At 46.4% G+C, this 25,490-nt stretch overlaps 1 protein-coding gene across 1 annotated transcript; it reads right to left on the minus strand.

The window, feature by feature from the left end:
* Positions 1 to 19,961: 19,961 nt before the first annotated feature.
* On the minus strand, positions 19,962 to 25,243 carry LOC124704373 (4-hydroxyphenylpyruvate dioxygenase-like). The gene is made up of 3 exons (XM_047236628.1): positions 24,927 to 25,243; positions 20,224 to 21,294; positions 19,962 to 20,139 (listed from the first exon to the last, which is right to left on the minus strand). The coding sequence occupies exons 1-3, from the start codon at positions 25,241 to 25,243 to the stop codon at positions 19,962 to 19,964; spliced, it is 1,566 nt and encodes a 521-aa protein (XP_047092584.1).
* Between the last annotated feature and the right edge of the window lie 247 nt (positions 25,244 to 25,490).

Consider the following 25,490-nt stretch of genomic DNA (forward strand, 5'->3'; position numbering starts at 1 on the left):
ATAGTCCACGTTTTCGGGTCCCGGGAGGATTTCGATGCCCCGTGACCCACGGTACACGACTCTAGCGGCATCGTCAAAACTCGTGATCTCGAGCATTTCTGGCCATTTTCGTGGGCTATAGTCCACGGTTTTCGGGTTCCGGGAGGATTTCGATGCCCCGTGACCCACGGTACACGACTGCGGCGGCATCGTCGAAACTCGCGATTTCGCGCATTTACGGCTGTTTTCATGGGCTATAGTCCATGTTTTCTGGTCCTGGGAGGATTTCGATGCCCCGTGACCCCTGCTACACGACTCTAGCGGCATCGTCAAAACTCGTGAATTCAAGCATTTCTGGCCGTTTTCGTGGGCTATAGTCCACGATTTCGGGTCTCGGGAGTATTTCAATGCCCCGTGACCCCGGTACACGACTCTGGCGGCATCGTCGAAACTCGTGATTTCGCGCATTTCTGGCTGTTTTCATGGGCTATAGTCCATGTTTTCTGGTCCCGGGAGGATTTTGATGCCCCGTGACCCACGGTACACGACTCTAGCGGCATCATCAAAACTCGTGATTTCAAGCATTTCTGGCTGTTTTCGTGGGCTATAGTCCACGGTTTCGGGTCCCAGGAGGATTTCGATGCCCTGTGACCCACGGTACACGACTCTGCCGGCATCGTCAAAACTCGCGATTTCGAGCATTTCTGGCTGTTTTCGTGGGCTATAGTCCATGTTTTCTGGTCCCGGGAGGATTTTGATGCCCCGTGACCTACACGACTCTAGCGGCATCATCAAAACTCGTGAATTCAAGCATTTCTGGCCGTTTTCGTGGGCTATAGTCCACGATTTCGGGTCCCGGGAGTATTTCGATGCCCCGTGACCCACGATACACGACTCTAGCGGCATCATTAAAACTTGTGATTTCAAGCATTTATGGCCGTTTTCGTGGGCTATGGTCCACGTTCTCGGGTCCCGGGAGGATTTCGATGCCCCCGACCCACGGTACATGACTCTACCGGCATCGTCAAAACTCGTGATTTCGAGCATTTCTGGCTATTTTCGTGGGCTATAGTCCTCGTTTTCGGTTCCCACGAGAATTTCGATGCCCCGTGATCCCCGGTACACGACTCTAGCGTCATCGTCAAAACTCGTGATTTCGAGCATTTCTGGCCGTTTTCGTCAGCTATAGTCCACGGTTTCGGGTCCCGGGAGGATTTCGATGCCCCGTGACCCACGGTACACGACTCTAGCGGCATCATCAAAACTCGTGATTTCGAGCATTTCTGGCTGTTTTCGTGGGCTATAGTCCACGTTTTCGGGTCCTGGGAGGATTTCGATGCCCCGTGACCCCCGATACACGACTCTAGCGGCATCGTCAAAAAACGGCCGTTTTCGAGCATTTCTGGCCGTTTTCGTCGGAGTCCACGGTTTCGGGTCCCGGGAGGATTTCGATGCCCCGTGACCCCCTGTACACGACTCTGGCGGCATCGTCGAAACTCGCGATTTCGCGCATTTCTGGCCGTTTTCGTGGGCTATAGTCCACGGTTTTCGGGTTCCGGGTGGATTTCGATGCCCTGTGACCCCGGATACACGACTCTAGCCGGATCATCAAAACTCGTGATTTCAAGCATTTCTGAACGTTTTCGTGGGCTATAGTCAACGGTTTGGGGTCCCAGGAGGATTTCGATGCCCCGTGACCCACGGTACACGACTCTGGGGGCATCGTCAAAACTCGCGATTTCGAGCATTTCTGGTTGTTTTCGTGGGCTACAGACCATGTTTTCTGGTCCCGAGAGGATTTTGATGCCACGTGACCCCCGGTACATGACTCTAGTGGCATCGTCAAAACTCGTGATCTCGAGCATTTCTGCCCGTTTTCGTGGGCTATTGTAACGGCCCAGGGTAGTACCCCTAATAGATTTGTTTGTTCTTTTCTTCTTGTGCATCATCATGACATCATGCATGCATCACATCCATGTTTTAACAAAATAAAATTATTTTATAAAACCCTAACTCTTTATTTTCTCTCTCATATAGTTTTAATAAACCCTTCTCTCTCTTTTCCCTCTGATAAACCCTAAAACAAAATAAATAAAATTATTTTAAACATAAATATTTTGTTTTTTCTATTTCCTCTCTCTATTTCAAATTCAAAATTTATTGGATTTGTTTCTGAATCTTTTACAAAACAGTTTTCAAAAGAGAAAAAGGGATTTTAAAAAAAACAGAAATGCTAACCCCTCTAACCGGACCTCTTTCTCTTCCCCTACCTGGCCTGTTTCTTTTTCCCTGGAACAGCCCAACCCAGCATCTGTGGCCCAATTCCCTGTTCTCTGGCTGAGCCCACTTCCTCCTAGCTGCGTACCCCTTCACGCTGCCCCCACCTTTTTCTGGCTGTCGTCTTCCTCGACCACGAGGATGGCGTGAGTGCCCTGGTCCTCCACCACCGCACCCACCATCTCCACCTGCTATCCTCCCCTCTCCCTTTTAAGCGCCTCCTGGAAACCCTAGCTCCATCTCCCCTCCTCCCTCTCGGGACCCGAAACCGTGGACTATAGCCCACGAAAACGGCCAGAAATGCTTGAAATCACGAGTTTTGATGCTGCCGCTAGAGTCGTGTACCGTGGGTCACGGGGCATCAAAATACTCCCGGGACCCGAAATCGTGGACTATAGCCCACGAAAACGGCCAGAAATGCTTGAATTCACGAGTTTTGACCATGCCGCTAGATTCGTGTACCAGGGGTCACGGGGCATCAAAATCCTCCCAGGACCAGAAAACATGGACTATAGCCCACGAAAGCAGCCAGAAATGCTGGAAATCACTGATGCGTGTAATTGACACGTCCGTTGGGAACCCCAAGAGGAAGGTGTGATGCGCACAGCGGCAAGTTTCCCTCAGTTAGAAACCAAGGTTTAATCGAACCAGTAGGAGTCAAGAAGCACGTTGAAGGTTGATGGCGGCGGGATGTAGTGCGGCGCAACACCGGAGATTCCGGCGCCAACGTGGAACCTGCACAACACAACCAAAGTACTTTGCCCCAACGAAACGAGTGAGGTTGTCAATCTCACCGAGCTTGCTCGTAACAAAGGGTTAACCGTATTGTGTGGAAGATGATTGTTTGCAAGAAAACGGTAAAGAACAAGTATTGCAGCAGATTTGTATTTCAGTATAAGAGAATGGACCGGGGTCCACAGTTCACTAGAGGTGTCTCTCCCATAAGATAAAATCATGTTGGGTGAACAAATTACAGTCGGGCAATTGACAAATAGAGAGGGCATAACAATGCACATACATGTCATGATAAGTACAGTGAGATTTAATTGGTCATTACGACAAAGTACATAGACCGCTATCCAACTGCATCTATGCCTAAAAAGTCCACCTTCAGGTTATCATCCGAACCCCCTCCAGTATTAACTTTCTGTCACTGTCCCAGATATCAATGGAGGCATGAACCCACTATCGAGCATAAATACTCCCTCTTGGAGTTACTAGCATCAACTTGGCCAGAGCCTCTACTAATAACGGAGAGCATGCAAGATCATAAACAACACATAGGTAATAACTTGATAATTAACATAACATGGTATTCTCTATCCATCGGATCCCGACAAACACAACATATAGCATTACGGATAGATGATCTTGATCATGTTAGGCAGCTCACAAGATCCAACAATGAAGCACAATGAGGAGAAGACAACCATCTAGCTACTGCTATGGACCCATAGTCCGGGGGTGAACTACTCACTCATCACTCCGGAGGCGACCATGGCGGTGAAGAGTCCTCCGGGAGATGAATCCCCTCTCCGGCGAGGTGCCGGAGGAGATCTCCCAGAATCCCCCGAGATGGGATTGGCGGCGGCGGCGTCTCTGGAAGGTTTTCCGTATCGTGGTTCTTCGTACTGGGGTTTTCGCGACGGAGGCTTTAAGTAGGCGGAAGGGCAACGTGGGGGGCCACACGAGGGCCCCACACCACAGGTCGGCGCGGCCAGGGCCTGGGCCGCGCCGCCCTATGGTGGCGGCGCCTCGTGGCCCCACTTCGACTCCTCTTCGGTCTTCCGGAAGCTTCGTGGCAAAATAGGACCACTGGGCGTTGATTTCGTCCAATTCCGAGAATATTTCGTTACTAGGATTTCTGAAACCAAAAACAGCATGAAACAAGAATCGGCTCTTCGGCATCTTGTTAATAGGTTAGTTCCAGAAAATGCACGAATATGACATAAAGTGTGCATAAAACATGTAGATATCATCAATAATGTGGCATGGAACATTAAGGTGGTAGATCTCTCTTACTTCAGACAAGACGGACATGCATAGCAACTCACATGATATTCAACAAAGAATAGTTGATGGCATCCCCAGAAGCATGGTTATCGCACAACAAGCAACTTAATAAGAGATAAAGTGCATAAGTACATATTCAATACCACAATAGTTTTAAAGCTATTTGTCCCATGAGCTATATATTGCAAAGGTGAATGATGGAATTTTAAAGGTAGCACTCAAGCAATTTACTTTGGAATGGCGGATAAATACCATGTAGTAGGTAGGTATGGTGGACACAAATGGCATAGTGGTTGGCTCAAGGATTTTGGATGCATGAGAAGTATTCCCTCTCGATACAAGGTTTAGGCTAGCAAGGTTATTAGAAACAAACACAAGGATGAACGGTGCAGCAAAACTCACATAAAAGACATATTGTAAACATTATAAGACTCTACACCGTCTTCCTTGTTGTTCAAAACTCAATACTAGATGTTATCTAGACTCTAGAGAAACCAAATATGCAAACCAAATTAGCTAGCTGTAAGTGTTTCTTCATTAATGGGTGCAAAGTATATGATGCAAGAGCTTAAACATGAGCACAACAATTGCCAAGTATCAAATTATCCAAGACATTTTAGAATTACTACATGTAGCATTTTCCAATTCCAACCATATAACAATTTAACGAAGAAGAAACTTCGCCATGAATACTATGAGTAGAGCCTAAGGACATACTTGTCCATATGCTACAGCGGAGCGTGTCTCTCTCCCATAAAGTGAATGCTAGGATCCATTTTATTCAAACAAAACAAAAAACAAAAACAAACCGACGCTCCAAGCAAAGTGCATAAGATGTGACGGAATAAAAATATAGTTTCGGGGAGGAACCCGATAATGTTGTCGATGAAGAAGGGGATGCCTTGGGCATCCCCAAGCTTAGACGCTTGAGTCTTCTTAGAATATGCAGGGGTGAACCACCGGGGCATCCCCAAGCTTAGAGCTTTCACTCTCCTTGATCATATTGTATCATACTCCTCTCTTGATCCTTGAAAACTTCCTCCACACCAAACTCGAAACAACTCATTAGTGGGTTAGTGCACAATAAAAATTAACATGTTCAGAGGTGACACAATCATTCTTAACACTTCTGGACATTGCATAAGGCTACTGGACATTAATGGATCAAAGAAATTCATCCAACATAGCAAAAGAGGCAATGCGAAATAAAAGGCAGAATCTGTCAAAACAGAACAGTCCATAAAGATGGATTTTATTAGGGCACCATACTTGCTCAAATGAAAATGCCCAAATTGAATGAAAGTTGCGTACATATCTGAGAATCACTCACGTAAATTGGCTTAATTTTCTGAGTTACCTACAGAGAATTAGACCCAGATTTGTGACAAGAAAGAAATCTGTTTCTCGCGATAATCCAAATCTAGTATTTACTTTACTATCAAAGACTTTACTTGGCACAACAAAACATAAAACTAAGATAAGGAGAGGTTGCTACAGTAGTAAACAACTTCCAAGACTCAAATATAAAACAAAAATACTGTAGTAAAAACATGGGTTGTCTCCCATAAGCGCTTTTCTTTAACGCCTTTCAGCCTAGGCGCAGAAAGTGTAACTCAAGTAACATCAAGAGATGAAGCATCAACATCATAATTTGTTCTAATAATAGAATCATAAGGTAACTTCATTCTCTTTCTAGGGAAGTGTTCCATACCTTTCTTGAGATGAAATTGATATTTAATATTACCTTCCTTCACATCAATAGTAGCACCAATGGTTCGAAGAAAAGGTCTTCCCAATATAATGGGGCAAGATGCATTGCATTCAATATCCAAGACAACAAAATCAACGGGGACAAGGTTATTGTTAACCATAATATGAAAATTATCAACTCTCCCCAAAGGTTTCTGTTTAGCATTATCAGCGAGATTAACATCCAAATAACAATTTTTCAATGGTGGCAAGTCAAGCATATCATAGACTTTCTTAGGCATAACAGAAATACTTGCACCAAGATCACATAAAGCATTACAATCAAAATCTTTGACACTCATTTTAATGATGGGCTCCCAACCATCCTCTAGCTTTCTAGGAATAGAAGTTTCAAGTTTTAGTTTTTCTTCTCTAGCTTTTATGAGAGCATTTGTAATATGTTTTGTGAAAGCCAAGTTTACAGCGCTAGCATTGGGACTCTTAGCAAGTTTTTGTAAGAACTTTATAACTTCAGAGATGTGGCAATCATCAAAATCTAAATCATTACAATCTAAAGCAATGGGATTATCATCCCCAAGGTTGGAAAAAATTTCAGCAGTTTTATCACAGAGCGGTTTCGAGCGGTTTTAGCAGTTTCGGGTAATTTTGCGCGCTTTGCACTAGGAGTAGAAACATTGCCAACACCAATTATTTTATCATTGATAGTAGGAGGTGCAGCAACATGTGAATCATTAGCATTGCTAGTGGTGGTAATAGTCCAAACTTTAGCTACATTACTCTCTTTAGCTAGTTTTTCATTTTCTTCTCTATCCCACCTAGCATGCAGTTCAGCCATTAATCTTATATTCTCATTAATTCTAACTTGGATGGCATTTGCTGTAGTAACAATTTTATTTTCAATATCCCTATTAGGCATAACTTTCGATTTCAAAAGATCAACATCAGAGGCAAGACTATCAACCTTAGAAGCGAGAATATCAATTTTATTGAGCTTTTCCTCAACAGATTTGTTAAAGGCAGTTTGTGTACTAATAAATTCTTCAAGCATAGCTTCAAGTCCAGGGGGTGTATTCCTATTATTGTTGTAAGAATTCCCATAAGAATTAGCATAACCGTTACCATTATTATAAGGATATGGCCTATAGTTATTACTAGAATTGTTCCGATAAGCATTGTTGTTGAAATTATTATTTTTAATGAAGTTTACATCAACATGTTCTTCTTGGGCAAACAATGAAGCTAACGGAACATTATTAGGATCAACATTAGTCCTATCATTCACAAGCATAGACATAATAGCATCAACCTTATCATTCAAGGAAGAGGATTCTTCAACGAATTTACCTTCTTACCTTGTGGAGCTCTTTCCGTGTGCCATTCAGAGTAATTAACCATCATATTATCAAGGAGCTTTGTTGCTTCACCAAGAGTGATGGACATAAAGGTACCTCCAGCAGCTGAATCCAATAAATTCCGCGAAGAAAAATTTAGTCCTGCATAGAAGGTTTGGATGATCATCCAAGTAGTCAGTCCATGGGTTGGGCAATTTTTAACCAAAGGTTTCATTCTTTCCCAAGCTTGAGCAACATGTTCATTATCCAATTGTTTAAAATTCATTATGCTACTCCTCAAAGATATAATTTTAGCAGGGGGATAATATCTACCAATAAAAGCATCCTTGCATTTAGTCCAGGAATCAATACTATTCTTAGGCGGAGATAGCAACCAATCTTTAGCTCTTCCTCTTAATGAGAAAGGAAACAATTTTAATTTTATAATGTCACCATCTACATCTTTATACTTTTGCATTTCACACAATTCAACAAAATTATTGAGATGGGCAGCAGCATCATCATAACTAACACCAGAAAATTGCTCTCGCATAACAAGATTCAGTAAAGAGGTTTAATTTCAAAGAATTCCGCTGTAGTAGCAGGTGGAGCAATAGGTGTGCATAAGAAATCATTATTATTTGTGCTAGTGAAGTCACACAACTTAGTATTTTCAGGGGTGGCCATTTTAGCAGTAGTAAATAAAACAAACTAGATAAAGTAAATGCAAGTAACTAATTTTTTTGTGTTTTTGATATAGCAAACAAGACAGTAAATAAGGTAAAGCTAGCAACTAATTTTTTTGTGTTTTGATATAATGCAGCAAACAAAGTAGTAAATAAAATAAAGAAAGACAAAAACAAAGTAAAGAGGTTGGGAAGTGGAGACTCCCCTTGCAGCGTGTCTTGATCTCCCCGGCAACGGCGCCGTAAATTTGCTTGATGCGTGTAATTGACACGTCCGTTGGGAACCCCAAGAGGAAGGTGTGATGCGCACAGCGGCAAGTTTCCCTCGGTTAGAAACCAAGGTTTAATCGAACCAGTAGGAGTCAAGAAGCACGTTGAAGGTTGATGGCGGCGGGATGTAGTGCGGCGCAACACCGGAGATTCCGGCGCCAACGTGGAACCTGCACAACACAATCAAAGTACTTTGCCCCAACGAAACAGTGAGGTTGTCAATCTCACCGGCTTGCTGTAACAAAGGGTTAACCGTATTGTGTGGAAGATGATTGTTTGCAAGAAAACAGTAAAGAACAAGTATTGCAGCAGATTTGTATTTCAGTATAAGAGAATGGACCGGGGTCCACAGTTCACTAGAGGTGTCTCTCCCATAAGATAAAAGCATGTTGGGTGAACAAATTACAGTCGGGCAATTGACAAATAGAGAGGGCATAACAATGCACATACATGTCATGATAAGTACAGTGAGATTTAATTGGGCATTACGACAAAGTACATAGACCGCCATCCAACTGCATCTATGCCTAAAAAGTCCACCTTCAGGTTATCATCCGAACCCCCTCCAGTATTAAGTTGTAAAACAACAGACAATTGCATTAGGTATGGTGCGTAACGTAATCAACAACTACATCCTTAGACATAGCATCAATGTTTTATCCCTAGTGGCAACAGCACTCCACAACCTTAGAACTTTCTGTCACTGTCCCAGATATCAATGGAGGCATGAACCCACTATCGAGCATAAATACTCCCTCTTGGAGTTACTAGCATCAACTTGGCCAGAGCCTCTACTAATAACGGAGAGCATGCAAGATCATAAACAACACATAGGTAATAACTTGATAATTAACATAACATGGTATTCTCTATCCATCGGATCCCGACAAACACAACATATAGCATTACGGATAGATGATCTTGATCATGTTAGGCAGCTCACAAGATCCAACAATGAAGCACAATGAGGAGAAGACAACCATCTAGCTACTGCTATGGACCCATAGTCCAGGGGTGAACTACTCACTCATCACTCCGGAGGTGACCATGGCGGTGAAGAGTCCTCCGGGAGATGAATCCCCTCTCCGGCAGGGTGCCGGAGGAGATCTCCAGAATCCCCCGAGATGGGATTGGCGGCGGCGGCGTCTCTGGAATGTTTTCCGTATCGTGGTTCTTCGTACTGGGGTTTTCGCGACGGAGGCTTTAAGTAGGCGGAAGGGCAACGTGGGGGGCCACACGAGGGCCCCACACCACAGGTCGGCGCGGCCGGGGCCCGGGCCGCGCCGCCCTATGGTGGCGGCGCCTCGTGGCCCCACTTCGACTCCTCTTCGGTCTTCCGGAAGCTTCGTGGCAAAATAGGACCCCGGGCGTTGATTTCGTCCAATTCCGAGAATATTTCGTTACTAGGATTTCTGAAACCAAAAACAGCGAGAAAACAGCAATCGGCTCTTCGGCATCTTGTTAATAGGTTAGTTCCAGAAAATGCACGAATATGACATAAAGTGTGCATAAAACATGTAGATATCATCAATAATGTGGCATGGAACATAAGAAATTATCGATACGTCGGAGACGTATCAATCACGAGTTTTGATGATGCCGCTAGAGTCATGTACCGGGGGTCACGGGGCATCAAAATCCTCCCGGGACCCGAAAACGTGGACTATAGCCCACGAAAAGAGCCAGAAATGCTCGAAATCACGACTTTGACGATGCCGCTAGAGTCGTGTACCGTGGGTCACGGGGGATCGAAATCCTCCTGGGACCCGAAACCGTGGAATATAGCCCACGAAAACGGCCAGAAATGCTTGAAATCACGATTTTTGATGATGCTGCTAGAGTCGTGTACCGTGGGTCACGGGGCATCGAAATACTCCCGGGACCTGAAATCGTGGACTATAGCCCACGAAAACGGCCAGAAATGCTTGAAATCACGAGTTTTGACGACGCCGCTAGAGTCCTGTACCGGGGGTCACGGGGCATCAAAATCCTCCCGGGACCCGAAAACCGTGGACTATAACCCACGAAAACGGCCAGAAATGCTCGAAATCATGAGTTTTGACAATGCCGCTAGAGTCGTGTACCAGGGGTCACGGGGCATCGAAATTCTCCCGCGACCCGAAAACCGTGGAGTATAGCCCACGAAAACAGCCAGAAATGCTCGAAATCACGAGTTTTGACGATGCCGGTAGAGTCGTGTACCGTGGGTCACGGGGCATCGAAATCCTCACGGGACCCGAAAACGTGGACCATAGCCCACGAAAACGGCCATAAATATTTGAAATCACGAGTTTTAATGATGCCGCTAGAGTCGTGTACCGGGGGTCACAGGGCATCGAAATCATCCCGGGACCCGATAATCGTGGACTATAGCCCACGAAAACGGCCAGAAATGCTCGAAATCACGAGTTTTGATGATGCCGCTAGAGTCGTGTACCGGGGGTCACATGGCATCGAAATCCTCGTGGGAACCAAAAACGTGGACTATAGCCCATGAAAACGGCCAGAAATGCTCGAAATCACGATTTTTGACGATGCCGGTAGAGTCGTGTACCGTGGGTCACGGGGCATCGAAATCCTCCCGGGACCCGAAAACGTGGACCATAGCCCACGAAAACGTCCATAAATGCTTGAAATCATGAGTTTTAATGAAGCCGCTAGAGTCGTATACCGGGGGGTCACAGGGCATCGAGATCATCCCGTGTCCTGAAAACCGTGGACTATAGCCAACGAAAACGGCCAGAAATGCGCGAAATCGCGAGTTTCGACGATGCCACCAGAGTCGTGTACCGGGGGTCACAGGGCATCGAAATCCTCGTGGGAACCGAAAACGTGGATTATAGCCCACGAAAATAGCAAGAAATGCTCGAAATCACGAGTTTTGATGATGCCGCTAGAGTCGTGTAACGTGGGTCACGGGGCATCGAAATACTCTCGGGACAATCAAACTCGTGATTTCGAGCATTTCTGGCTGTTTTCGTGGGCTATAGTCGATATTTTCTGGTCCCGGGAGGATTTTGATGCCCTGTGACCCCTGATGCGTGTAGTTGACACGTCCGTTGGGAACCCCAAGAGGAAGGTGTGATGCGCACAGTAGCAAGTTTCCCTCAGTAAGAAACCAAGGTTTAATCGAACCAGTAGGAGTCAAGAAGCACGTTGAAGGTTGATGGCGGAGGAGTGTAGTGCGGCGCAACACCAGGGATTCCGGCGCCAACGTGGAACCTGCACAACACAACCAAAGTACTTTGCCCCAACTTAACAGCGAGGTTGTCAATCTCACCGGCTTGCTGTAAACAAAGGATTAGATGTATAGTGTGGATGATGATGTTTGTTTGTGAAGAACAGTAAAGAACAATTGCAGTAGATTGTATTTCAGATGTAAGCAATAGGACCGGGGTCCACAGTTCACTAGTGGTGTCTCTCCCATAAGATAGCAGATGTTGGGTGAACAAATTACAGTTGGGCAATTGACAAATAAAGAAGGCATAACAATGCACATACATATATCATGATGAGTACTATGAGATTTAATCAGGGCATTACGACAAAGTACATAGACCGCGATCCAGCATGCATCCATGCCTAAAAAGTCCACCTTCAGGTTATCATCCGAACCCCCTCCAGTATTAAGTTGTAAACAACAGACAATTGCATTAAGTATGGTGTGTTTGTATCAGAGTAGTGGTGTCATCCTTGTTCTTTTCTTTCTTCACTGCTTTGTGTATTGTGACGAACTGACGATCGTATTTAGGAAAACGTTGGTGGCTATGATCGGCAAATATCAAGCTCTGGTTCGACCCCGTTTGAGACATTGATTTTTGCTATAGCTATGACATTTTTCTTTCCAACACGTCACTGTTTCGTGGCGGTACACTATGCGAGGTGAATAGCATGGTTGTTGGCAATTTCCGCCGATCTAGACGTCGGCGCGGAAGGACCACTTCCGCCACTTCGTTTCACATGGGGGTGCCATTCAATTGAGGCTTATAACTACATTGTATCCTCATGAAGGAATATGCATCCACACACTGTCATATCAACCGTTCGATCGATTGAAGAATCTCGAATGATCGATCTATGGGTTCTCTCCATCGATAGCCCGACCGTGGTGTGGCGGCTGGACATGACCGCTCTCCAAGACGACCTAATCAAGAAGATCGACGACATCTTCCTTCCCACGTACGACCTCGACTACTACAATATCTTCCTTGCAGTCTGAGGTAGGGCTGGCACTTCCGCACACATAGGAGCACTTCATATGTCTAGCAATTCGATACATTTCCAGCAGTGATAACTGTTTCTGAGTGGCCCGGGTAAAAGAACTCAGAAAGCCCGATCTCTTCCTTCGAGAATGAGATGAATCGATGTCTCGATGGTGTGAAAACACTTCCTGAGATGTCAAATTAAAAAACCAGGGAGAGAGGTTTCCCACTCTTCACTCTTGTTTGATCCATCTCAGGGCTGAGTGACAACCTGACATCCATCACAGGATGATCTCTGGTTGATGATCGATCAAGATCTTCTTTGATTCGTCTTAGGCTCCCCATAAATGATATTTTCTAGTACTAGCGATGGGCTCAATTCGTCAGTAGCTGACCAATATATGGCACATGTGCTGAATGCTCAATTTCGAGCAGAGACTCTTCATGTCAACAAATTACAGGCAAAATGCCACACAATTTATTTCGTCTTCGTTGCTTGTACCGCAAAGTTCAGATGCATTATCCTTACATAGGGGACCCATCAAGTCAGAAGTAAACGAGGCGTACGAAGGTTTAGTACTTAGGATTGGACCAGAGTCCTTATTTTCCTGGGCAATTTACTATATATGACGTTCCACAACTGGTCTCCACACACCAACATCCACAAAATCGTCGCCACACTCCTCACCACCGTGTCGTCTCCCACCGTCATGCGCTTCCACATTGTCCCTTTGGCCGCCATTCTCTGCCTCGGCTATGTCGATCCTTCTCATGGAATCTTCAACGCCCCCTCGCCCCCACCAGTTTTCCGGCACTACCGCCACCCACCAGAGCTTAGTCGTGCAATGGCGGGTGAATGTGAAGCAGATCTGGGAGATGAGATGGAAACAACATGGTTGGAGATCATGGGTGGGGGTGGCACATGGGCAGAGAACGCAGCTCAAGCATCGAAGGATGCAACGTTCATCGTCAAAGAAGGGTAATAATTCAGTTGTCCTCTTAATTAACTTTTATCAGCAATTAGAATCCCCTTAGTAATCATGGTGATTGTTGCTGCTAGCCGTAGGATGTCCGAGGCATCCTTATTTGTCGTGAAGATTCGACACGGGTGTCGAATTCAAACCCTACCCCGCGGTAGAATTAGATTTAGCGCAAGTGTTGATTACCGAGTTGATAGTAGATGTTGCATTAGTAACCCTAAGAGACTTGCACATGGAATTTAACAAGTTTACTCGTGGGCCAACGCAATAGCAGCTCCGAGAAGCTAGGCTAGGGTGCGCCTCATGCGGTTGTTTCACTGACTCAATTGGCTGGCTTCCCTCAGCTTGGACGGGTGTCGCCACCCCTCCCGGGATTGGAATGATTATCCCCGCAAAAAATAGAATTTCATTAAAATATGTATTTCATATATATTTATTATTTATTTTATTGTTTTGTATCTAGCAAAATTGTAAGATAGAAAACATAAAATATACTAGACTTCCCATTTAATTCGTAAAAAGATTCTTTTTCGTAGAATCTCGATAAACAAAAAAAAGTCAACTTTGAACTGATGACTCTCACATTACAAATGCTGCACTCTAACCTCTGAGTTAAATGGGCTTACGTAGCAGAAATAGGTATACTTTAGGAAATCCATAAAATCTCAAATCTTATTTATTAATATTACCTTTTACTTATACTCCCTCCGTTCCTTTCTATAGTGCCTATAGATTTTTGGTATTTGTTTCAGAATATAAAGTTGTAGTTTAGCTTTTTTTCAATTACCCCCCTCCCCGTTCAGCTCCCAAATCGTCCAGCTCCCAAATTTGTTATGGTATGTTAGGAAGATATAGATTTCCCAAATTTTACGTTGATCTCAAATCGTTCAGCTAGGGGTCTTGTGTAAAAAATACTCTTGCACTAATTTCCGTGCCAAAAAACTATAGGCACTATAGAATGGAACAGAGGGAGTACTTAATAATACTTATAAAAGAAATACTAAAACTTTTTATAGATAAAGTTAGCATGATATGCTTATGTAGAAGATATCTTTAAATAAAATTATAGAATTTATTGAAGTTTTTTTATTTCTCTATTTAGCAAATGCATCTTGAGAAAATCGTGGCCATGTACTATGACAGTAATTTGGAAAAATTCATTGAAGTAGAGTCTGATGAGGATTTGGCTCTGATGTAGGGTACTAGGAATGTGCTGATGTTGTATCATATGTGAGCAAAGAGACTGGGGGAATAGACTTTCGGCAATGCGTCATGTACCAAAACAACTCAAGCGAGAATACAAGAGCAGCTACCCGAATCGCTCGGATATATGCATCTGCCTCGCAGGGAGCTTATAGTTTAAAGGGATGATGTGGAATAAGATGGCGGAAAAAATGTGTGTTTCTATAGGTCAAGTTGTGGGGGCGAGCGAGGATATAGATTGTCGTGTTCCCTAAAACAGTGTTAGATGTAGATGTGTTAGTTCAAACTATAAGAAATTAAAAACCCAACAGTACTTATTATAGATCGAAGAGTAGCTTGTTAATTTAGCCTAAATATGTTGTAATGTTTTTTTTCTTCGAAACAGCAAGTGGAAGTACAGGAGCAGCGAACCCAAAGCGAGGCTGTAGGGCTGGGCCAGTGTGTAACAAGCTTAGGTGGGCGTGCTGTTGGCTATGGCACCAAGGAGCAGGAGGCCCAGCTGTTTGGGCCACTACAAGCGCGCGCGAGGCACTGCAGCTCAGCTGGTCTGGTGTGATTGATCGGAAAGTGCAGCCGCGAGATTGGTTTGGAGAAAAAAAGAGGGTTGCCAAAGGCCATGCATGTGCATTGCATGGGAGTAGCTTGGCTGGATCAAGTTTTGACCTATTTTTGCTATGGTGCACGTGGAAGCTACTTTCAAACATTGACAAGAGAAGAGAAAGTGTGCAGAGAAGAGATACATACCGATCAAGTTTGCACGAGGGTTTATTCTATGCCAGTTTGATGGGAGGGCTTGGAACGCATTGACGGGCAGCAAGGAGAAGCGACCTGCGTATAAGGCGCCGAGCATTAAGGATCACGTACGAAAAGATGCTGAGAAATGCATGATGGTGCCAAGCTAACACGCCACGAGGTGGAGCAGGGGCTACGATGTAAGAATCGAGAACTGAAGCCAATTTTAGCAGGAAGGCGAGAAGCGCGCCATTTGAACTCATGCTCAGGATTCAAGGGATACATGGAACTCAACATCGGTCGGGTATGACCAGTCGTTATCTGCAGTGGGGCATGAGGCGGTGTGGGATACCGACCCAATAGATCTTGGCCAAGAGTGAGGATGCTCGACGTGGTTATAGAGGCAAGGCATGCATTAAGCAAGGAGCAAAATGACATAATAGGACACTGATGGTTGGAGATGTGGTCAACCAAGTGCGGAGGGATGCTGAAGTAGTGTTGGTGGGCACCATGTTCAAGTTAGTGATCGGGTCGTTTGAGATTGACATCGAGTTATGGACAAGACTTGTCCATGTTGAATCTGATAAAGTGGTGATGCAACAAGTTTGAATTTGGTGACACACACGTGACAATAAAATTCCTTCAAGTTGGAATTATTTTCACGCATATCAGCGGTTGATCTCCGATGGTGTTGAATGGAAAGAAGCGAGTAGAGTTGGTGAGTATAAGATTGATGCACTAGCCAATTATCCAAAAAAAACCGTTCTGATGGAAAGAGGCTAGGCACTATATTTATATTCAACACTCCCTCTCACGTCTAGGCTATTTTAGTCCATGGTGTAGGTTCAATGCACAAGCCGCATATTATGTTTTTTTTAATACTGCGCGAGCAAGGTCTTGAACTCAAGACCTCCTATCTCTGATACCATATAAGAAGTTGGAAAACCCAAAATTATATTTCATGTTTATTGCGATGATCCTCGTGGGATCCATATATATAAAAATACATGGAGGAAAAAGACTTGAAGTACAAGATGTTTTTCAAGGATACGTCATGGATAGACGTATCGGTTTCATTGAAGAAAAGGCCAGAAGGCCAGCGTTACAACACAGTCTGGGCACATGCGCCACAGAGTGCAACTCCACGCTGCAGCTAGGCAGCACACACACGGCATGGGACTACTCGCGGCATCTCCACTTATCCACTACTGCGAGGGTGTCTCTGAACAACCCAGCCGCTCTCCAGAGCTCAGCCTCATCGGAGATCCGTGCTAACACCGCCTCTCTCGAGGGGGGGCACCCTCAAAAACCACATCATTCCGGTGGCGCCGGAGACACCAGCAAACAAGCGTGATTCCCGTCCATAGATCCCGGTCCTTCCCCGGTCCACCTCGTTTTCCTTGTAGCCAGAGGATAAAACGTGTGTTGGCCTGAGGCATCCATCCAAGCTTTCCCCACCAGCGCAGGCAGACGGACCAGACCTCTCGCGCCAAGACACATCCCACTAGCAGATGATCCAGGGACTCCTCTACCTGGTCACAGAAAGGGCATGCCGTCGGGTGCGAAAGGCCCCGTCTGCTCAACCTGTCCGCTGTCCAGCATCTGTTCCTTGCCGCTAGCCAGAGGAAAAACCTGCAGCTCGGCGGGGCTCGCGAACGCCAGATCTGCAAGGCTCCAGCCATTTCTATCCTGGCACCAAACATCGCGCGGTAACAAGACCGTGCCGAATAGGAATGGTTGTTGTCCCATCCCCACCGAAAATTGTCCTCCACACCCTCCGATAGGGCGACATCTGCCAAACGGTCTGCCACTTGGAACAACTCCATGATCGCCGGTGCCCCTAGGTCCGGGGAAATGTCGTCTAGCCATCCTCCTAGCAGCCCATCGTGAACTCTCCGCAGCCTAAGGGCGCTCTTGGGTACTGCTACGAACAGATCTGGTGCGATGTCCCGCAACCGCCCATCCGGTAACCACTTATCGGCCCAGAAGAAGGTAGACTTTCCGTCCCCAATCACGGAGTAGGTTGCTCCCTCGAAGATCTGTCGAATCATAGAGGGAACCTGGATGTTGAACTCACTCCACGGCCTGGTGCTATCCACTCGCTGCAACCAGAGCCACCTAGTCCGCAAGGCCATGTTCATCAATCTGAGGTTGGGTATGCCAAGGCCGCCCCACTCCTTGGGCGCACAAACTTTGTTCCACGCCAATAAGCAGTGGCCCCCCTTGACGTCCTTCCTTCCTTTCCAAAGGAAAACCCTTATAATCTTCTCGATTGCTGTCAATGTCTTGATCGGTAGGTCGAGGGACATCATGGCGAAGATCGGCATTGCCGAGAGAGTCGCGCGGACCAATTCAAGCCTTCCACCTCTGTCTAGCAGCGAGGCTCTCCACCCTGGTAACTTATTGGCCACGCTATCCACGAGGTATTGCAGCTGCGCTGCGGTTGGCTTCCTCAGTGTAAGGGGAAGGCCTAAGTACCGCAAGGGGAAAGGTATCACCGGGCATTGCAGTTCCTGATCAATGATGATCCTGTCATCATCGGAGCATCGGATGAGATTTGCTGAGCACTTGTCCATGTTGGTACGGAGGCCTGACTGTCGCAAAATCTTCCACCACTGCCGCAAAAACTCTGAAGTCGGCCTTTGTCGGGCGCAAGAAAGTTACCACGTCGTCAGCATACATAGATGTGCGACAGCGCAGTCCGGATGTTGCCAGTGGAGTGAGCAAACCGACACTACCAGCCTTCTCGATCATCAGGTGCAACACTTCCATGACCAAGATGAAAAGCTGCGGGGACAGAGGGTCACCTTGCCTAAGTCCACGCCTGTTGGCAATCCTCGAACCAGGGATGCCATTAAGCAGCACACGTGTCGACGCCGTGGACAGGAGAGCACAAATGACTGCTAGCATCCTCTCCCCAAAACCTATCTTCCTGAGGACGTCAACAAGGAAGGACCAATCCACAGAGTCAAAGGCTTTGGTTATGTCCAACTTTAGAAGCACTGCTGGAGTTGCGCTACTGTGAAGCTTGCGAGCCATCCCTTGTACCATCATGAAATTGTCATGAAGGCTTCTTCCACGCACAAAAGCACTCTGCTGCATCCCTACCATCTGTGGGAGTACCGGTGCAACTCTGTTGGCTAGCACTTTCGCCAACAGCTTGGCCACGCCGTGAATAAGGCTAATGGGCTGGAAGTCCCGAACCTCTTCCGCGCCATCCTTCTTTGGCAGAAGAGTGACAAAGGCTTGATTCACCGCACCAAATCCACGGCTGTCCTGACGGGAGAGGGAGTTGAAGACTTCCATGACATCTGCTTTGATAATGGGCCAGCATGACAGGAAGAAGCGGGTTGAGTATCCATCTGGTCCAGGGCATTTATCAAGCGGCATGCCCCTGATGGCTGTCCACACTTCCTCCTCTGTGAACGCTCCATCGATATGTTGGAGGTCAAGAGAGGGAAGCCCGAGATACTCCAGATCCAGAGTGAAAGGTCTCTCAGCCGTACCGCCTAGCAGATTATCGAAAAAGGAATCCACAGCCTCTGCCTTCTCATCATGTTCAGTGATTCGCACATTATCCACGACGAGGTGTCCGATGAAGTTCTTGCGCCTTCTATGGCTCGCATGAAGGTGGAAAAATCGGGTGCATGCTACTCCCTCCCGCAACCAGAGAACACGGGAACGTTGCCTAGCGATCGTTCTCTCCAGAGATGCCAGACCCAGGAGTTTCTTCTTAAGCAGACGCCGCAGGGCCCTTTCCTGATCGGACAGCTGTCTAGACTCCATAGCGATGTCAAAACGTAGTATCAACTCGGTGGCCAAGAGAATTTGCATCTTCACACTTCCAACGAACTTCGAGCTCCAGCTGGCTAGCCGTTTGGCCGTTGCTCTAAGCTTCTAATCGAGGTTCTTGAAGGGATTCACATCTTGGGTTGCGCATTCCACACTTCCCGAACCACCTCAGGGAAGCCATCAACTTTAGGCCAGAAAGACTGAAACTGAAATCTACGACCACGCAGAAGGTCCGGGGTCAAGCTCAACACCAGAGGGCAGTGATCAGACGGTCCGCTGGACATAGCTGAAAGGAATGCGTCTGGGAATAGATTTTCCCAATCTACTATAGAGAAGACCCTGTCTAGCTTCTCCATAGTTGGCTGAAGTACAAGATGTTGTAGAGGCCTTGTCTAGCCTAACATGTACACGTATTCTTACAGTGAGTGGTTTTGCTCGTTGGATTGTTGGGCCGCCATGTGCATGGTACCCCAAAGAGATGTGTGCCACACACATGCGGAACAACCCGAGCTTTGCAAGAGTAGGACATTGCTTTGCTTGGATCAAGGAGGAGGACGCCACGACGGTCTAGGGTTCTAGATGTGTTTGGAAGAGGGTAGCTCTACCGCGAATCCGCGCGCGATAGTTTATTTTATTTTATATGCGCCATACCCTGACGAACGGGGATATTATATATATGTGGTAGGTATAGTAGGTACAAACCATGATTTGCACGGAAGGAGGAAATCGATCGATCGATCGGGTTTAGCGTATCCCATCATGAACACACGATTACACACCCCCAAGTTACTGACAAACAAGCTTGGCTTCAAGAGACTTCTCGTACTCCTCCACGGCCTTGAACAGCTCGTGGAAGTTTCCCTTGCCAAAGCCGCCGCAGCCACCCCTCTGGTGCTCTCTCCCGCTCTCCTCGTCTTTCTCCATGCACCCGATCCGTTGGATCACCTCCAGGAAAAGTGTTTGCCTGCACACAAATAGCTTACTCTGTTATCGGGATCATCACAAAGAAAATACTAAATGAGACCACCGATCGTGACGAGCTAGGTACCTCTCTCCCACCGGCTTGGTGAAGATTTGTAGCAAAACTCCTTGGTCATCCCTGTCTACCAGCACGCCCATCTCTTGGCACCCCTTTATCTGGGCCTCCGACAGCACATCTCCGGCGCGTCGCCGTACGCCGTCGTAGTAGTTTGGCGGGGGCGGTTCTAGGAACTCAAAGGCCCCGGCCGCCCGCATCATCTGCCTGAGCGTGCCCAGCACGTCGTCGCTGGCCAGCGCGATGTGCTGCACGCCTGGCCCGCCGTGGTGGTCAAGGTACGTCTGTATCTGGCTGCGCCGCTTCGTGCCATGCACCGGCTCGGTGAGGTTCAGGAGCACGGTCTCCGTCTTGTTGGCGAGCACCACCACGTTCAGACCGCTCTCCGCCGTTCCCACGTCCTCCGCCGTGAACTCCACGAACTCGTGGAACCCCGTGAAACCGGCAATGTACTCGGCCACCGGGGCCAGCTCCGGGAGGCAGCCAACGACGTGGTCGATCCGCCTCAGCCCATAGTCAGCCCCGGAGCTGTCCACGCCGACATCCTCGAACCCCGGGAGGAAGGTGACGACGGCGTTGTCTGCCGGGCAGCTCACGAAGCGCAGAACGACGTCGCCGTAGAGCTCCACCTCGGCGAAGTAGAAGCCAAGGCCGAGGTCGGCGGGGGCGAAGGCCGGGCGCGCGCCGGCGTCGACGCTGGCGCGGAAGGCCTCGGCTGCGTCCGAGACGCGGACCGCGATGGCGCGCACCGCGGGCCCGCCGTGGTCTGAGACGAAGCGGCTCGCGTCGTTCGGGGAGAAGGAGGGTATGGTTGCGCCGTCCATGTGGTGCTCCTGCTGTGAGTGTGAGGAGGTGAAGAGGAGTGATAGAGAGCCGGAGTGGAGGAGGCGGGAGGCGTGCGCGGAGTTGCCGGTGGAGAGGTCGGACACCGCCGCGAGCGGCACGCCAAGCGCGGAGAAGAAGCGGGTAGCGGCGGCAGCCGCGTCGGCGCACCACAGCTCGACGTGGTGGAAGGCGTGCGCCTGGAAGCGGTCCGTGCGAGCGGTGGCTCTCATGGTGGTGTTGGGTGCTGGCAAGGTGGCCCTATATATATATACTCTCCAGGCGTTTAAGTATTAGTCGAAAATTAAACTTTACTAATTTTGACCAAATAATTGGAAAAAAATATTTACATCTTCATAATATCGAATGGACATATTAAGAAAGTGTACTTTATGGAGAATATATTCATGTTGATTCAGTATTGTAAATATTTATATTTTTGTGTATAAATTTGATCAAACTTAGAAAACTTTGATTTTTGATTAATATACTTAGGCGCGTCCAGGGAGAGTTTATTAGGAAGGGCATTCAAATATACAGTTTTTTTTTTTGTTCTTCAATTAAAATGTAGAATTTTTTAAAACTACCAATATAGACGAAAAATATTTGTTTGGTTTTCCAGTATGTGGTGCCTTTTTTTAAACGGTCAAGTATGTATTGGTGCACTGGTGCTTAGTGGACTCTATTCGATTAGTGCTCATGTGGCCGAAATTTGCAGGCTCGAAGCACCTAACTTGAACAGCCTACGCAAATAACTAACGGGCCTGTAAAGTGCAGAAACCCATTCCATCCGATGGTTTATTTCGTCGTCTTCATTTGTCAAGCAAACTTCTCCTCTGACCATAATAAACCCTATATTATTTACTCCTTTTGCATATTGAATCAAGAGACGAACACAAAGAATGGCTAATGGAATGATCATAATAAAACGTTCGTGTAATTTGGTTCAGGGTTGTCTGCTCATTGCGGTTACCATAGCTTATAGATTTGGCGGAGTGCAACTATGTTTTGTGAGAAGCTTATGATTATTAACGACTGCCAAAGAAGGCAAGTGTCATTTTCATGTCCTACTGTTTCTCCTATACATATATGATTTTTTCAGTACTGTTTCCCCTAGTGTCACAAAGAAGACATTTTTCCCATTTGGTTCTTTTACTATTAATGATGAATCTAAGATTAGGTTTTGGGAGGACAAATGACTAGAAAACGCCACTCTTCATGAACAATATCCAGCCCTGCACAATATTGTTCGGTACAAAAGTGAAACCTTAGCTAGAGTTATGAAATCCTCCCCACCGAATGCAAAGTTTAGAAGGGATCTTGTTGGGATAAGACTGGATAATTGGAACACACTGCTACAACGTTTAGCCTCGTCCATTTGTCTCCAAGGCCTGACGAGTTTCGTTGGAATCTTAATGAGAATGGTAAGTTTTCGGTCGATTCCATGTATAGGGCATTGATTCAACCTATTCGGCCGTTTTTTAACAATAAGAAAATTTGGAAGATGTAGATACATTTAAAAACAATTTTTTGCATGGTATCTTCGTCGTGGGGTTACCCTTACCAAAGAAAATCTTATTAAGCGAAATATTCATTCAGTGAGAGGCGATGTTCCCGTCAACAGCGAGTCGCATGTGGTGACTTCTTCAATTTCATGATCCAATCCGCCAGTGCTCATAGGGATAGGGTGTGCGTGTGTGCGTTCATAGGGGAGAGTGTATGCGCGTGTATGCGTGCGTCTACGTTTGTACTGTGTTTCTCAAAAAAATGATTCTTATTAAGCGAAATTTGCATGGATGTAGAGACAATAGATCATCTATACTTTCAATGCCATTTTGAATGGTCTATATGGCCAATCATCCAAATATGTTATACCTTATACCCACCACGTAGTGTTGCCAATATTTTTGGCAATTGGGTTAGTGGGGTGGATCAAAGGTTTAAAGTACTTATTAGGATGACAACGCTTATCGTTATTTGGTCGCTTTGGCTGTGTAGAAATGATGTTATTTTTAATGCCAAAAATCTCTCTTATGCAGATCATCTAACGGTGCAGTACTTTGCTCCGTTCATGGTTGTCACTTCAACGTATGGAGAACCGCGACCTATTTATGAAGGTGTCTACATGGTTAGAGGACACGGCGAGGGATTTTTCTATCCAATATGGGTGGCAACATAATCTCAGGATTGGACCTCCATCCTCTTAGGGATCGATGCAACATCATGATGATCATAGTATCATTGTTATGCATCCTGGGTATAATGTTGGAAACTTTTGAGTAATAAAGCGTCCTTTATGGTAAAAAAGATGTAGGAAGATATCCCTCCACCAAAAGGAGCCGCTTTGTGCGACCGATTCCCACGTTTATTTTCCTTTAGTCTGAACTCTGATTACACTGTAGCTGAGCTTGCTCTTTGACCTGACTTGGGATCATGTTTTTCCCTTCCACTCTCAATTGAAGCTCATATTGAACTCGGCCAGGTACAACAACTGCTAGCCGAGGTGGACATTTCAGAAAATTCTGTGGACACGAGATCCTTCGTCTGGGGTACAGATCAGTATACCTCGGCTAAGTTCTATCATTTCCTTTTCGCTGCGGTGCCCACTGATATGGCAATTCGGGCCATCTGGAAATCCAAATCATTGCCTAAACTCAAAGTCTTCATCTGGCTCCTTTTTCGGGATAGACTCAATACATACGATGTCATGTTACGGCGGCATTGGCACTTGGAATCAGGCTCAGCGTGTGTGCTTTGTGATACCTCAAGTTTAGAGTGCACGGACCATCTGTTCTTTGACTGCACTTATGCTAAGGATTGCTGAGATACTTGCCGGGTGGTTTGGGACACTAGCCTGCCGATCTCTGATCGTTTCATCTCTGCCCGCGCTAGCTTTGCTGGTCCTTGCTTCATGGAGTTATTTTCTTGTGTCACTTGGAACATTTGGAAGGAAAGGAACGAGTTCATCTTCAAGCACAGACCCCCTTCCCTTGCTCGCTGGAAAGTCAAGACTCAAAGTGATATTTTGCTGCATCGCTATAGAATTAAGCCTACCCTTATTCAACCGCTAGTTGATTGGGTCTTTCAAACTTTTGTGTAATTTATGAATACACTTTTCCACTTCCTTCCACCATGATGTAACTCTCTGGTTTATGTTTGGCTCTGTGCCCCATTATTAATAGAAAAATCACACCGTAGGGGATTCCCCTACGGTAACATAGTCAAAAAAAGAAGTTTTCAAGCATGCTGTATACTAAGCTATGCTATATAGTCCTATATATATTTCCAAGTCTTGACTATCCTTTGTCATCATCCTACCGTTGTTTGATTAGCAATGCTATTTTAGATGCATGAATTGAGTTATCATGATATGTTTAGAATGAATAACGATATGTGTTTTTCTATAATGAAAACAACTTAAAAATGAAAGAGCTTGGCAGATTGGTATGTTGGGGACCTACAAAGAGATTGGACATGTTTTTTTAGCATCTTCCATGTACAACAACATGTTATATGGGCTCTATCATAACTAAGTAGTTTCTAGGAGTCTCACCCAACATGACTAGCAGATGTAGATGTGTAGGTTAAAATTGAGTATGTCTAGAGGGCTCGGTGTGTGCTAGCTATTTGATCCAGGTAATAGCCTGTATGCACATAGATTTAGAGGTGTTTTGTGGTACCCTCAATTCCTCAAATGAATAGCATCCATCAATTTTGGTGAATCCAAAGGACCAAAACAATTCATACCGGTGCTAGAAACGTTACAGGTATGATTCATACCACTTGTGTAAATCAGCACCGAAAGAAAAAAAATCTCGTAGACAGGCTGTAGCGGGTCTTGACGCAAAAGGCCTCCCTGGTCCATGACAGTCTGACTAATGGCTAATGCCCACCTGTTAGCTGATAGACGGCCGGAGCCTCCGCGACTAGAGAAGAGCTGCCTGGGCACCGTGTCCTGCCCAACATGCTCGCTTTGGCTGCACGTGACAACATAAACCTCACCGGCAGCAATGTCGTCTACCAGGTCCCAGCCGACCGCCATGACGAGCGTCTGTAATGGGACCCACGTGCTTACGCCGCCAGACACGAACCTGGCGGCGAACGGCCTCATGAAGGAGTTCGCGGACGGCGGACAGGAACCTGAACGCTGAGGAGATGGTGGTCCTATCCGACGCCCCTTTCGGAACCGGGAGACGCTGGCAAGCGACATCATCAGCCCGGCGTACCAGACGCTGCTGGATGCGTTGTGCCCGGCCAACACAGGCCAGGTCAGATCGACCTCAGCACGCCCATGGTGCTCGACAACAACTAAAAGCTACTGTCGCTCAACCTGGGCCTGCACTTCTCCGATGACCAGCTCATCCGCAACCTCGTGTTCACCAGATCGGCCAACGGGATCATCAAGATGCGGTGGCAGCAGATGTCCGTGAAGGGCGGCGCGACCAAGCACATGTAGA

This window comes from Lolium rigidum, chromosome 1 (assembly GCF_022539505.1).
Source record: "Lolium rigidum isolate FL_2022 chromosome 1, APGP_CSIRO_Lrig_0.1, whole genome shotgun sequence".
Lineage (NCBI taxonomy): Eukaryota > Viridiplantae > Streptophyta > Magnoliopsida > Poales > Poaceae > Lolium > Lolium rigidum.